The sequence below is a fragment of the Callionymus lyra genome, chromosome 12 (genome assembly GCF_982586985.1).
Source record: "Callionymus lyra chromosome 12, fCalLyr1.hap1.1, whole genome shotgun sequence".
NCBI classification, from domain to species: Eukaryota; Metazoa; Chordata; class Actinopteri; order Syngnathiformes; family Callionymidae; genus Callionymus; species Callionymus lyra.
Genome location: NC_141829.1, coordinates 27369229 through 27385580, shown reverse-complemented (window position 1 = coordinate 27385580; position 16352 = coordinate 27369229). Strand labels below are relative to the sequence as shown.

The window sequence follows — 16352 nt, the reverse complement described above, 5'->3', positions numbered from 1 at the left end:
TTCTTGTGTCAAATCAGATTTTTTCAAGGATAACTATTACGTTACAATGCACGCAGCAACAATCAATAACTTCTGGCTTTTATTAAAACCAAATGCAACACTAATAGACTCGGGGACTCATTCCTTGTGCTATTAGATTGTTTAATTCTGAGTTTGGTGGCAGGAGTGGAGTGAAAAGATGATATTCCATGTTAATCTACTATTTATTATTGTTATTTTTCTTTGATCTATGTTCTTTATACTTAGATTTAGATTGTGTCATCCGTCCATCTATCCCTCCATCTAACTAAACTTTTCTGTTAATGTTCCTTTGGTGGCATAGTACAGTTTGTCGTATTAGGAGGGCACACTCACAGCAACCATGACGCAGGGATTTCACTTTGGTCTGAAGTAATTCTATTGAGGTTTTATCTTAATTTGCATTCTCACTTTCTCTAACCTAGATTGTTCTGCTTAACTGTTTCTTCCTGGATGCTTCACATACTTTTCTTCCCCATTCATGACATCTTTACACTGCTTCTGCCAGGTCCTCTGTTTCCACTGCGTTGTTATTCCACACATTTGATTCCTCTTTTACTGCGATGTCTCTTAAAGAAGTAATTCACTTCTTATGAACTTCCTCTTGGTATTAAGTGGCTACTTTTTAATTGTCATGTCCCTTTACTCTCCCACTTCATCACTATAACCACCTTTCTCTCACCGACCTGTCTGTTGTTTTTTATTTTAAACATCTGTTCATACTTAATAAGACAGCCAGCGGAGCAGTGTCTGTTTTATACATCACACTCGCACGCACACGCACACACACACACTTACAAGGGAGCACAGAGCATGCAGAGCCCAGAACACTCACAAATGTAGCATGATGGCTTTGACAGAATTGTTGTTAGGCCTCTGATTTTTTCTGAGGAAACTAACAAACAGTACCCAAGGTATCTGCACCCGTGCAAACACCTTGCTACATTGCATACCAAGGTTCTTATGAATGTGGTAAAGAGAAGAGCCCCCTTATTGCATATCCTACTTTGATCAGGAGTATTACCAGGAAGAATTTTACTGGTCCTGCCAAGCTTAATTATCCACTGTATGTAGCCAGGTCAGTACTAAAGGAAATCTGTAAACATAAACAGATAACTTCATCCCACAGGCATGCACACACACCTACACATGCACACACACACCTACAGATGCACACACACGCACACGTGCACCCCCCACCCCCCCATACACACACACACACACTCGCTCAAAGCCATTTCCAATTTGCTGCCTCTGCCTCCCATGGAGAGTTGGTAATTAATTCCCTCCCTTTGTATGTTAGCCAAGATCAAACGTGGAGAGACAAAAAAAACACTTCAACTTTCTCTAACAGATCTTAATGAGCAAGTGTGATTTAGGTTCTCCCCTCTTTTATCGCCTCCAAGTGAAGGAACACAGTTACCTTAACCCAAATCCATTATTCATTATGTGTGAAGTGCTGATTTATCAGACTTGGCTGAGGAAAGAGGACCGAGACATTCTAGGATGTGGTGGTACTTTGATAGCCAAGTTTATCCGGCAGACGTCTACTTTTAAGATGTAGAGAAGATGTGATTTTACGAAATTATTGAATTGAAGACTAACTTGTAACATCAAGATCAAGCCATAAGCCAACATTTTTAGTAAGGGACCAGAATAAAAAAAAAAACATAAATTTACCTGTGATCGGCTGATTTCATTTTATTGAGCCTCTAGACGACACTCTTTGTTCTATAATCTATAATCTATAATTCAATGGAACCTTACATAATTTTTCTAACTCAGAGTGCAACCTATTGAGCAGGTGTCAAAGGCGTCTTTCCTCACAAATAGCACGGTACCTTAGCAAGTAATTCACTTAGAGCACCAATAACTGTCTGCAGGGTTATCAGCTCACTTTGTGGCACGGCAGCTGCTATGCAGCAGAGAAGACTCTCGACACACTGATGAAGGATGCCCAGAGGGTAGTCAAGAGCACTGCCCCCACCATAATGGACATTTACTGCTACAGATGCAGAATGGTGCATTTATAAGAGATTCAAAGCCACTCTTTTTTCCTCTTCCATCTGGTACGGGGCAGCAGAGCATATAGCATAAGACAATTTGGCTGAGAAACAGCTTCTTTCCCAAATTATTATCAAATGGATGGAAAATCATATTTAAGGGAAACGAAGTTTTGCTAAATCACAAGGATCTGTTCCATATGCACCTACCTACCTGACATTAAGCCAGAGCTTTTTGCAAAACCCAAACAAATATATACTTCTACTTGCATCACTAAAGTGAGGTTTTACCTGTCAATGTAACAAAATGGGGGAAAGCAACGGAATGTGGTGTCAGTCTTTGGAGCGATTAGGGCTGTTTATCAGTGATGTGGCAGTATTTGTTTATTGAATTTAATCCATGCCACCATAATGAAATGGCAGTCTGATTTGTGGCCAGACTTCAAAGATTCCGGTAATGCACACATTGCACCAGTACTGCATTCAATTGCACATGAGGTAGGCCCAGCTCTACTGTACATGAAGGAATTCCTATACTAAATGCATACAATGTGCCCTTTATTAAAAGCTTTGAGATTATGAATTCTATTTTTTTATTTCAAGGAAATGAGAATTGAAACATTCAACAACTCTGTCATATTATTCAATCCTAGACAACTCAGGGAACTACCTCCACTTGGTCGCTGGTGTACACACACAGAGGAAAAGAGCCCGTCTACTGAGTCCAGAAGTGGGTCCAGAGGAAGGCCCACTCTGCCTCCTCTTCTACTACCAGATTCTAGGGGAGGCCCAGGGGAGTCTGAGGGTTCTGCTGAGGGACAGTGACCAAGAGGAAGCTCTGCTTTGGACTTTGAAAGGAGACCAGGGGCCCCCATGGAGAGAAGGTCGCACTGTTTTACCATATAGCCCCAAAGAGTTTCAGGTAAACAAAGCATTGTTTTGTGATATAATTGGATAGTGGATTAATAGAATTAAATGGAAGAATAGCAGACTCAGTGAGGGGTCTAATTTCATATTTGATACAAGCCTTATGGATTGATGCTAAATTAGCTAGATTAAATGGTTAATGGTTAAATGACGTCATTATGTATTTAATTCTGTTTTCATGTCTGTGTACTCTTAATTTTTGCAGGTCGTCTTCGAGGGTTTTTTTGAGCACCCGACCAGAGGCCACATACGAATAGACAACATCCAAATGAGCAACAGCATGAAGTTGGAGCAGTGTACACGTATGTAAACATGTGTATTTTCCAACTTGAAATTCTGTTTACCAGAGCAAAATATCTTTTGACATATATATTTGACACATCATCTTTCTTAGTTCTCTATTTTTTTTTAATCTCACCAACTAAAGAGACAACATAATAAAGAGGGAAAGGTGGACAAAATGTGCAAAGAACTAAGTAAGAGCGATGGAGTGACAGTTTTACACTGAGATAAAGATATTCTACATGGGCAAATTTCCTCTATCTATGCCTTGTCATCTGACTTTATTTTTTCCACTTTCATAAATAGTCCGTTTTGGATCACACATGCAGATGCAGGGCTTTCTAGAAGGAAGCGATAGTTGGATGTTAGAAACAAAGCAGTGAAAAGTAAATGTTCACATTGATGCTTGATTTTAGTCATTCACAAGAGCAACCACACATTCAGTCACAGTCTTTTCTCCTTTCTCTCTCCAGAGCCTTTCCCCGCCATAACTCCTGGCATAACCAGTAAGTTATACTTTCTACTTCTCTTTGTGCCAAATGTCTGCGCTTCCTGCTTTTGGCTTTGCTCATCTCACAGCACTGCACTGGCCCTGATTGAACCTATCTCTTTGCTACTGTAACATGCATACTCATCTTAGCCTAAAGCTCATCAGATTCATAAACCAACAATAGGATCCACAAATATCTACCTAGGGAGGACCTCTGGGTTTGGGTGGCAGGCTTTTGTGTTTATTTCTGCAACATTGATCTTGGATTGTTATTAAGGCAGTCGCTGCATGACTTTGCTGACCTGAAGCTCTTCGTTGTGTTTCAGAAAATATTGACTCATTTCTGGACTGACTTCACTTCCAAATAGATGATAATATTGTCAAGTTGAGTGATGGTATACGTAGAAGTGAATGTTGATATCTTTTGTCCAGATGAAACTTCAGAACATCACTAATGATATTGTGTTTCTTGCCACGTTCATATCATGTAGTGAGAAGTTAACATGGCGAGATTTATTTTTACTGACACTGTCTACACTTCTCTTCCTTGTTTTTTGCACCATTGGTCTGACCATAAAGCTGCCAATCCTTGAAAGAAATGTTTGTTGGGTTAAGATCAAACATTGTTTTAGCTCTTTTATCCACAAATAGGACAGCCCTAACACAGATGGAAAGGTTTATCCAGGCTTTGCTCCTGGGTTGCGACAATAAGTGCTGGTAGACTGTATACATATAAGATGGACGTTTTGCTTCGTTATTTATTTGACCCTTAATTATGAAGCAGAAATTGATTTGTTATTGTGCAAGAGTTGACTCAACATATGATACAATGCAAATACATTTGTTAGCAACATCAAGCACTAGTCATTCAACCTAATGGTACCTAAAATATCAGATGTTAAACTATTGATAGTTAATAAATTTAAGACCCAATCCCTTGGACATGAATTTGGCTAAAAAAGTCTCCACTTTTTTCAGCTGTACATGTAAGAGGCAAGACAAGACTAGACAAGATTTTATGTGCCGTATACAATCTTTATTGCTGCAAAACATAGTGTAAGATTTAAGGGTAACATTTTAATGATATACTTCAGCCCTATTCTCAGATTAGGCTGTATAGAGTCATATCCATGGGCTCATGTATATTTACATGACAACAGGCTAATTAAACCAAAAGCCAGAATAGACATGCATGTGTGCATGGATTAATTCATTCAAGGGATTCGAGGGTAATCTCTGCTAATTCGGGAGCTCTTAGAAAGCTTCCTGCAAACACTTTCAAGTACATTTTGCACCACTGATCCTCAGAAACTTCACAGCTGCATGCCCTTTACACCCCACACCCGTCTCAAAAAAATACATTTGGCAGCACATTTCTACAGCTCAGAAATTCATCCAAATCTTAATCCACTGGTTGGAGGACTGAGTAAAGGAAATCTAAAATGAAACTTCATAGACTATGTTAATACCCTAAACCATGTAACTGAACTTGAAATAATCCATTTAAGTCATAGGTTTTAATGCAGCCAAGAACTCTTCTTTGCAACGTGTCTGCTCATTCCAGATTCTCAATCAAAATTGATCCTTTTCCTCTTTTTTCTTTTTCTCAAATTAGGTTTTTCCATATTATCTTTATCTCTCAGCAGATTTCATTCATCATATGCAAACAACCCTTTATGCAGGATTAAAAATATATCATCGCTGTAATAGCTGTCTGCCACTATACCTTCCCCTTAAATCTTTATCTTCTTTTAACCTTTATTTCGCTATTGTGCCAAGTCCATAAATACTTACTAGCAAGTCTCTACCTAACCAAAGCTTTGCATTTATTTGCATGAACACTTGGTTTTTTTCCTTATGCTCATTGTCAATTGATTCACCATTCACTGCAGATTTATGAACAGAAAATATTTTAACAATATTTTGACTGTTTAGGCAGGAAAACACCTTGTTTACTATACATTAAATAAAAGGATTTCATGTGTACATTGTCATTCACTATTACAATTTGTAACACAAAATATTTAATGTAAATAATCCTCAGGTGAAACATAAAGCTAATTCAAATATTATAGTCTCACTCTTATTTTACCTGGTGATGTCAGATTGATTTTTGTATGAGTCTTTGTACAATAAAAAAGGTGAAATGTTTTTTTTTTTTTAAATATCCCAATTAATTGGCTTCGTTTTTAGCAGATGTCACAGCAGATTTGTAGCCACTTTTGTTTTACAGACATTCTGCAGAACATCTTAACACTGGTCAACAGCTACGATACCACTTAACTGCTTGTCTAAGCTACTCTTTTTAATCAGAATTGATCCCATTGAGCTCAAAGAAGAAGGATGTTAAAAAATGTCATAATAAGACTTTCGGAGCCTAGTTCCACAATGTCAATTTTTATTTATTTTTTGTTGTTGCAACAGTATTCTCTGCATTATGTAGATCTTAACCCAGACTCACAGAAGATATTCTCGTTGGGTGCAAAATAAAAGTAATGCAAATCCCTCAGAGAAATCAAACAAGCAGGCACTGCATTTTCTATGAGCTCCGTACAGCACCGCAAAAATAGGATTGGCTTCTATTTACTCATGTCACGTCGCAGCACCAGTGTTGATAGTAGGATAGTTAGGGTAGGAAATCATTTAGAAGTAGTAGTAAAGGTCAATTTAAAAAACATTGTTCATATTCATTGTTGTTTCTCAAACTTTGAAACACATGAAAACCATATTGTGATACTTTGACCTTCTAAATATGATTGATATTAAATCTCAGCTTTCTTTTGTTATTGAAAAGTGTTATAAATAAGTCAATTTCACTTCTGTATATTTTGCCAATTAGCTTTTCCTGACTGTTGAGGCAGTCAGTAAAGGATTTTTTGTTATATGGTCCTATATTGTAGCAATAGTATGTTGCTGCTCCAAATTCAACATTCAATTGGTTAATGCATTTGCAATAACATTAACTAATAAGTAGTCTAGACAGTTATAAATGGTAATATTATTTTCATGCAATACTCCACGTTTATTTTATATATATATTATTATATTCAGGGCTACATAATTGAACACCAAGCCATACAAGCAACAACTGTATTCTAGGAGAGTCCTTTTATAGTTAGACATTGGTGCAGGTAAAGTTTTGTTAAACATGAACTTGACTCATAAAAGGATGTTGTACTTGCAATAAGAGAATTAGTCACCCTGGAACTGTATCAACTTTTTTGAATTATTAAGCGAGTGGTCAATTAACAATAAACTGCTTGTGATGCTTCAGTGTGGCCTGTTTGCCTGCCCCCCTTCAGTTGTTGATTCAAAATATAATCTGTCCATCTGCCCTCTAGAGGATGCCATGTCTGGATTGAAACCTACAGTAGATACAGTGGCAATGCAGAGCATCCCTGCCTACTGGTGCTATCTGTTGCTGGGAGGAGGCGCCCTTTTCTTGTTACTTTCAATTTCTGTGGTGGTACTATGCTTCAACCGTTGCCAACAGAAGAAAAGCAGTAATCAACATTCAGTGATGTACCACAGACAGCAGCATCAGTTTCACCAAAACTCCAACTCTTATGTCATTCACCAACCATACCAGAACTCCCCATGCCATGACAGTGGGGCATTTCTTGAACCAAGGCTTGTCATCAGACCAGACAAAGACGACACCTTCGAATCCCTGTGTTGAAAACTGGACTAAATTGAGACAAATGCTTTTTGCATTTGAAGATGATGATCAGTTGGTATGTCAAGAAGAAACGTCATTGAAAAAAACTGCACTTACTGTTGCCAATGCACCTTTAGAACTCTGCTGACCTGAAGTGTCAGATTGACAAGCGAATGTACTGTTCAAACTTTGATGAGTTGTTGTTGATTATTCAATTTTTTGTTGGAAATGTTTAATGTATTTGAGTGGCTTAATCAAACCAACAACCTGTGATGTAGGTTGAACTTGATGAAATCATAATACAACATAATTAGGGCTGTTAAATATGTTTTTTAGTGTTGAGTAGAAGGCTCCATGTGTTAACACAAAACACCTGCTGCAAAACCAAAGAAAAAATGTAACTATAGAGAAGATTAACAAATTCTCTTATTGATTGCCAAAAAATATCACTTTTTTTATTGAAGAATGGACAGAGGCTGGAATAGACCTAAAATATATAGATTTTATTTTTATTTTAAGACAGAATTGTCTTTACCTTAAGTATGAAAAAATAAAAAACATATTTCGGAGTGTGAGATCCTTTCAAATTTAGAATGACAAAGAAATTTAGAAAAAATATGGATAAAGAATTACAGCTGCCAGTCCAACGTGCCAGAGCTGACGGCAGCTTTGTTGTGCTTGAGTGAGGTATTTTCACTGTCTGGTTCATGGAAGGAAGTAAGAGATGAGATTTCTCAACCCAAGAATAATCCTTTCCTGCATTATTGAATGTATGGTCCATGTGCAAACAAATCGTTCTTCGATGTCTTCCTCTGTATTATTATTATATTATATTACTTTTTTTTGGTTCATATGTTCATTGAACTCTGTGTTTATATCCTCAAAATTACATCTTGAATGCTTAGCTGGGTCACAGGGGCAGTATTTAAGTAAAAAGATCTGGACTTTTAGCTCCCAAGAAGCCTGGTAATAATGTTGTTCAAATTGCATCCTGACAACATGTCACCTGGCTTCTTTCAATCAAACTCCACAACGATTTGCTAGCCCATAACCTCACAGCACCTCTCACAGCATGCTATAGAACAGTAGATCAGTTCTTCACTCACTCCACTTACCCAGCCTTGTCTCACTACACAAATGTATTCCAGTGCAGCACTACTGTCACACCTTTAATGTTTTCTTATCAGCTTAAATACAACAATGATTTGATGTTGATATCACAATGTCCTATTTTTTACCTTTCGCTATGTTGTTTGTTGGAGCCCCAGCACTTTTTTCAGCTTGTTCCAAAGAAGTGACATGTTTCTATTGTGTGGACAAAGTTTGCAAGAATATTTAACTTTAAAAAACAACAAACACAAGGGAGGCCAAGGAGCATAGTCATTCAATATTTGACATGCATGGCCTACTCATAAGTGCACTTGATCACAAAGAGTATCACTGGTTTATCTATTCAATACTGAATATGACAATGCCAAATTGTAAAGGTCTCTTTTGTTCACTATATGTACATGTTTTTGACCCATTATGTGTTAAAGTGTGCCTTTTTGCTTGATACAAGACGGAGAACAACTTTTTTGTCCATTATACTGTATACCAAGATAGTCTTAACTGGATTTCTGTGAACCTCGTCCTGAATCTTGAATAGAATCCATCAAACATTAATTGGTTGTCCTTCATGACTCTTTTTGAGTTTAGACTTTGTAAATCAACATTTCTGTTTTTTACTTTTTATTATGTTTATTTTTAATCACTTCAAACCAATTGCTCAGAAAACGCTCTACTCATTTTCTAGTCACTCTTGTGTCAACTAAGAGATTATTTCCAGAGTAATCCATGTGAAATGGAAGTATTGAAGAGAAAAATCTGACCCTTTATGAGAGTCACATCCATAATTTGTATAAGTAGAATTTATATTTATTCAATAAAAAATCAAAGTGGATGTCAAATTCCCATAATAAAGCTAAATGGGTCACTTTTAAAGCATTTTTCTACGAGAGCTGTTCGATTTTGGTTTACCAATTGACTCACTGAATTCTTAAAAAGTTGTTATCATATAATTCTGTATGATACCATTTTCTGGATTGAGCGTACGCCAAATTCAAGCAGATGATCTACATGAGTCCTACTATATGATGTCACATTTGAGGAACTTTTCAAACTAAAAATTATGAAAATGAAGACCAATGCATTTGATGACCCTACATGTATGAGAGTCCAGTACCTTTAACAATTTCTTGAAAAGGAAATATAAGTTTAAGTCCACACATACATGTTAAGGGTTCCACATTGTTTCTATTTTGCAACATGTCTGCTCTTAAGAAAGCACCTAAATCAGGAATAATTGACTCTTTATTGGAACACCTAGTGAACATTAGTTTTTCAATATGGTACCTACAAATCCTGTTGACGTTTGGGTTAGTCTGAGGGCAAGTTCTATAAAAGTGGTCAATAAATCTTTGTCTGCAAGTGTCCTTAGCCGGAATTGTGTGAACGAGAAAAAGGCACTTCTGAAGAAATTGTGAACAAAAGCAGACAATCATATTTTCACTGCCTTGTTTGGATAATTGATTTTGACAAATGTTGTTTTGGTTCTTTTTAGTCTTTGGTAGGTGAAACTATACATAAAATTATGTGGATTTATAAAACGGATAAGAATAACCATCCAGTAAATATTTTTTTAAAATCTCAACGACGTCCACTACACAACCATTACTCTATAAAGTAACTCACTCCTATCCCTCACCTAGACCAGTAATATGTGTAAAAATGAATATTTCTGTGATTTATGCATTCTAAGACTTTTCTTGCAGCCATGCCAACCCAATCAATCCAAAATCCCACCCTAGTTTTATCCATCTCTGTATTTATGCTGTGCTGCTGCAGCAGTTTATTCAGACAATCTCTTTAGTATCACGTTTTTGCAAGATTTGGTGAAAAAGCTGGCAAGTGGTTACTGCTTTTAAATCAAACACTGTTCTCCCCACTCCACCGCAGACTACTTTGAAACCATTTAATATTTCTAATTAGTTAATGGAGCCGATTGCATTGACAAAAGCCTGCAGTAAGCATTTATGGCGCTCACTATGCTTCCCCTCCCTCCTGCTCCTCCACCTCCTCCTATTTCTCTTAGAAATATTATAGCTGGAAGCACTCAAACAGGTTCTATAGCCTCCAACACTGCACAGCGCCAAAGGGACATATTTGTCTTCATCTCCTTTCAAAACAGTGTTCTCAGGATCTTGGCCTACAGGACTGGATCCAGGATTATTTGTGTTTAAGGGTTCTCCGAAAATATATTCCGAGCATTTTTCCATTTCGTGTTTTTGCCATCTGTGAGTTAATCTTCGCATTTCAAAGTTATTTTAGTAGAATTTTAGATGTAGTTGCAGTAACACAAATATATTGGTGGAATATTGTGATCCCAATACAAAATATGCCATATAAAAAAAGCAAAGCCAGCAAGAAGTTGCTATGATTTCAGGAAGACAGTGGACTCTGTTTCTTTTTGACATTCAAATGTTAAAATACTAAACTTGTTTGGTCAAAATGACCCTTGCACTCTATACCAAAATGCATACTTTCACAATCAAAAGGATTAATGATGGCTTTACCTAAGATAGATTTTTTTTAAAGCCAATAAAATGCATTATTATATTTAAGGTTCCCCTTTAATATAATAATGTATTTAATTGTTTTTTTTTTCGATTTTTATGTTAAGGCCATGCTCATTTCTAATATAGTCTTTCCCTACTTTGTTTCAGTTCTGTCATGTTAAAGAAAGATTCAGAGATTTTCAGAAATTTCCCTGAGAGTGTCATCTCAAAGGGATCAATAAAGTGCAGTCTAAGTCTAAGTGCAGTCTAAGTCTAAGTCTAAGTCTAAGATTCAAATGTTTAGAATGATTTGGTTTACATACTGTACATTTCAGAGACAAATATGGCCACTTTAATACGAATAAATACAACTTAATAATAAACAATACTGTTTGTTATGTATATAGAAAAATAGTATTTAAAACAAAGAGACCAAATAGAATACTCTTCACATCAATTGTTAAATCATATTATTCTTAAAAGTACCTTTAATTAAGTTAATTTCAATATAGAAGGTATTTGGTCTTTAGGTAGGTCTTTCATTTTCTTTCCACTTAACAATTTTATAACTGACGTTTGATTAAGTGTTTTATCAGATTTTGTTCTATGAGGTTTGTTCACATGTTGTAATTGTCTGCAATAAGAGATGGGGTTATCTTATTCAGGAAATTAGTCTATTTTAGTCCTTCTTACTTGCTATTATATCTATATATATATATAGATATATATATAGATATATATATATCTATATATATATATTTATATATATATATTTTGGCTCTTATCATTGACATCTCTCTTACAGTTTTATTTCATAATGTGCTGTCTGTGTCTGCGTAAGGTTTCAAAAACCATCAAATTGTTTCCCAGTTTTATGTTTAAACTAAAAAGTGGTTTGAACTGGTCATTTAGAATTGTTTATATTTCTATAAAATGTTCTTTCTTGTAAACACATTTCAGTGATACATTTAGATGATGTCATGGTAGTATGGTATCTGATCTAAAGTGCTTTGCTGTGGTTAATGTGCATGTTTTGTTACTTCTTTCTCTTAAACAGATCCAAGACCAATGGATTTTGGAAAAGACACGGTTATCCACAAACCGTCCTTGAACAAAGGTGAGTTTTGTGTATACAGGATAACTGACTACCCAGTGAATTATAACATTTCAACAGTTAGTGGCTATCTACAATAACTGTGCTGCGACGGTTAATATTATATTAATATTCTGACTATAGATTACATTTGACATAACCCCACCAACAACATTTTTTAATAGAATGTAAACATTTGTAGGCGACTCCTGTCTATAAAGTCAGTATCCACACTGTATCACACAGAAATCTGGTACAAGGAATTCGTTTTTTTCCATTTTTAATTAAATCAATGCCTGTAAAGAGGTAGGTATGCGGCTGAATACAAATAATCTTAAAATCAATTAATAAAAATTAGTAGAAATAAAGAGTCTTCCAGAACCGATTTTGTCAAAGAATCTCCTTTGTCAAATTTAACGTTTTTGTAGTCATTTTACTTTGAGACAGTTCGTCATGCTGTCATCTCAACATCAATTTGTTGATGTCAAGTTAATGTGCAGTATCTCTTTTTCCCCCCCAACAGCCTAAAATCATTTAGGTAAGGGTTCAAAGACGGGGAAATAGTAGCAACTTATAGTCCGGAAACGCTACTTTTGTCTGATAAGTTTCTCATCTTGCTTCAAATGAAGCTATGCTTTGCTCCTACAACAGTTGTTACAACAACAATGACATACATCATTTATAATAGAGATCTTTACCAATCATTCTCTTCTGCAGAGTATCTTTTTCCCGGGTGGCCATCCTCCTCTTCTACTCCTGCCTCGTCAGACATGGATCCTCCTTCTGTCACACTGGTTTCAGGAAAGGACAAAGACTGGCTCTACACACTGGACCCAATCCTCCTTACCATCATTGTCATGAGTTCCCTAGGTGTCCTGTTAGGTGCTGTCTGTGCAGGTTTGCTGCTCTACTGCTCGTGTTTCTACGGTGGGCTTTCCTCACGATCCTCCACCACACTGGAGAACTACAACTTTGAGTTGTATGACGGGATCAAACATAAAGTCAAGATCAATCAGCAGAGGTGCTGCTCAGAGGCGTGAGGGAGATGCTTCTGTTCGTGAAAAAAGACACACGAGCTAATATCCTGCTACGCACTTGTTTTGATGTCCAAAGGGGTAATAATCAAATAGGGTGTCCCCCCACCTTCGTATGTGCCAATAGGATGTGGTTGACTCTGATGATGCCACGAGCCCTAAGTTTGGAGAGTCCTCAGTCAAATCTCCAAGACTACATTTTCTGCCTGTAGGAGAGAGCCTGCTTGAAGCTAGAACCATGTTACTGAATAAGGGACAATCTGAACAGTGACATCACTGTACAGGGTGCTGCTGTGGCTTCATCCCAGAAGTCAGATGTTTTCTTTACAGACATCCTACAGACATCCATGATTGAAACAGCATGCAGATCCAGAGAGGATCGTCAAAGTGGGTCTTCTGTCTGAGATCAACACATATCAAGCAAATGCTTATTCCCCGGAAAATCCAAATGAGTCTAGATTTCTAAAGAGGGGTGTCAGATACAAAAGAACACGTTTATTTAATTTCTTTCTTGAGCTTCGTTTCTTAGCGTTTCTGTCATTTTTGTCTGCTTTGTGAATCCAGTGGCATAGTATCAGTGATTGTTTTAATTCTGTTTTAGACTTTTGACTCAAGGGGAAACACAGAGCTAGCATCTTGTTTTTAAGATATTTTATGTTCTTTTTTGTTGTTTTATCATTGTGTTGGACTCCATAGTATTATTATTTTACACAACAGAACAAAGAAGTAAAAGAGAGCAAGGGTTATTTTAGTTGTGCTTTATATCCTACAGTTTGTATTTTGTATTTATTGCTGTTAATGCCCAAATGAAAGACAGACTGTATGAACAAAATGTCAGTGATGGTTTTATTGCAACCTATGGATTGCCAAAGAGTAAGACTGTCATAGATGATTCTGTTCTGAAGGAAACTCACATTTAGAGAAGGAAAGAAGAGACTCGAGAACTGCACCATTAACTTTCTTAAACACACAATTGAGCCTTAAGCTAACTGTAATGCTGTATCGGAGGACAGCCATGGAGACGGGCCAGTGCTGCAAGACTAAAGTTTACTCACACACAAGAGATGGTGAGAATAAGAGAGGAGAGGTTATGTTTACATGAAGAAGTCTGGTGACCAGTCGGTCAACCAAATCTGGGGACATATGTTTTTGTAATTTTTGATTTTTTTGTTATCACATAGCTGTGACATTGCTCTATGTTGAACGTCAGTCACGCAGTGTATGAAATACAATTTATAATACAGTAATAAAGAATGTGCTCAGGGTTTAAATTACACTGACAAAAAAACATATTTAATATGGAGTCAGTTTTATTGTCATTTTAGTGTAATTAATCAAAAATAAAATTAGGATTATTTTTGTTGCTCTAAAAAATCCAGTCCTGAAACTACATTAAAACATGTTCTTTAAAGGGTCAGTAACACAATGTTGGAACTATGAATTCTCTTGTTCTCTTTACAAAAAGAGGACAACTGATCCGTTATTCTTCTGTGGTCTACATCGATTTTTTCAAACTTCATTTGTTCCTACCACAAAACATTAAACTAGAAACATACTGACTGAAAAGTTAAAGAAAGTTCTGTGTGGGCCATTCCTGTTATCAGTTGCCTGTTATGAATAAATCATTTCAGGGGCTCACAGCTTGCTTCTAAACATCTGAGTGTCGACTGCTTTTCTACGTTGAAAATTAATGAATCAGCCTATAGACCTTCTGTATTATGTGTCATAAAGGTGCATCTCAGGATACCTAGAGCAACTTTCAATTTTCGCTTCTACATTTTTTTTTAAACTTATTTTTGGACCATATAAGATTGTTGCATATTCATGCATAGTTGCAACATCGTGCAACATCACAGACACAGCAGCAACTTGCTTTCAACCTAAGTGTGTGAAAGGAATTACATTTTATATTAATAATTTGAGAAAAATGCAATTAATAGTTGTTGTTTTTTTTAATATACTTTAAGTAAAGCTATTATTCATTCTTTAGATTGTGAAAGAATGCATTTTGGTATTGAGCGCAAAGGTCAGAACATGGTAATATAGCTTCAAAGTCAACATTGTGTGACAAAATTGGGTTTAAGACTATCAACAAAAGTATTACACTCCATCAAACAGCAGAGCACTTATTTGGATTCTATAAAATCAACAACTTCTGGGAGCAAAAGACAACACGGTAATCAGGAGGTAACCTGGGACAACAAGGGATCTGACCTTGCACACATAACCAGAACCAGAACAGTTTGATTTTTGCAGAAATTAAAAAAAAAGCTTGTGGTAAGAGAACCAAGAAGAGACAATTCTCTCCGGGGACTAAAAAGAGGAAGAAACTTGTACCTAACATATGACGATTGATTATGACGTTTTTCTTTGCAAGTGTATTGTTCTTCTAACATTCAACAAGATGCATGTCAAAACCAAGAGGCCTGTTTTGATATGTGAAATGTGTGAAGGAGAAGACTGGAGGTTTAAAGAAGAAAAAGAGACAAACAAGGTTCTGTGTGTTAAACTGTGTTCTCATTGGAATGTTTTCCAAGTGCCTTGGAGCTCCCTTTTTGTCTTCACAAATCTCAGTATTCATCTGGCTCTTGCATCACAACACACATTTATAAGATCTTTAGATTTACAAACATTTCTTTGTTTTTGCTTAAAATCTGCTTGTCCAGATAGTATTGACTCGTTTGTTCATTTCACACACACTCAAACACACACACATTACAAACTCCCATGTTATTGGCCAGATAACTTTACTGTTTTTTTGTCGACTTTTTACAGAAATGTTTCTTTTTGTAATTCTATTATTATTTAATAAAGCCTAAATAACAAGTGATGTTGTCTATGCTGTGTTCAATCATATATTATATACAAGACTATAAATAGTATCTCCATTCAATGTTTTGTCAGGGTGTTTTGTCAGCCATCAGGGGAGGCGGTCATAGCCATAGGGTTATTGGTAATTATATTATATATTTTATCACTCTTCTTGACCGCCTGTTTACTAACAATATGTTGTTGTATTTTGAAAATGCAATACCAAAATTTCAGAACTGTTATATTACCGTTACTAGTAATGTTGGCTGTGCTCACTTAAAACATTCTTCACCAGTTTTTCCGTCCGTCCGTCCGTCCGACGTCCGTCCGTCCGTCCGTCCGTCCGTCCGTCCGTCCGTCCGTCCGTCCGTCCGTCCGTCCGTCCGTCCGTCCGTCCGTCCGTCCGTCCGTCCGTCCATCCATCCATCCATCCATCCATC

The 16352-nt window shown here is 36.5% G+C and overlaps 1 protein-coding gene across 1 annotated transcript in view; it reads left to right on the top strand.

Moving 5' to 3' along the window:
* The window catches only part of LOC148068838 (neuropilin-2-like), a 68045-nt gene extending 52114 nt beyond the window's left edge, over positions 1–15931 (top strand). The window contains exons 14-18 of the mRNA XM_087804730.1: positions 2675–2943; positions 3154–3250; positions 3704–3736; positions 12032–12091; positions 12785–15931. Coding sequence (XP_087660856.1) covers positions 2675–2943; positions 3154–3250; positions 3704–3736; positions 12032–12091; positions 12785–13107 — 782 coding nt within the window. The 3' untranslated portion in view covers positions 13108–15931. The remainder of the gene's footprint in view (positions 1–2674; positions 2944–3153; positions 3251–3703; positions 3737–12031; positions 12092–12784) is intronic.
* The last annotated feature ends 421 nt before the right edge of the window (positions 15932–16352 follow it).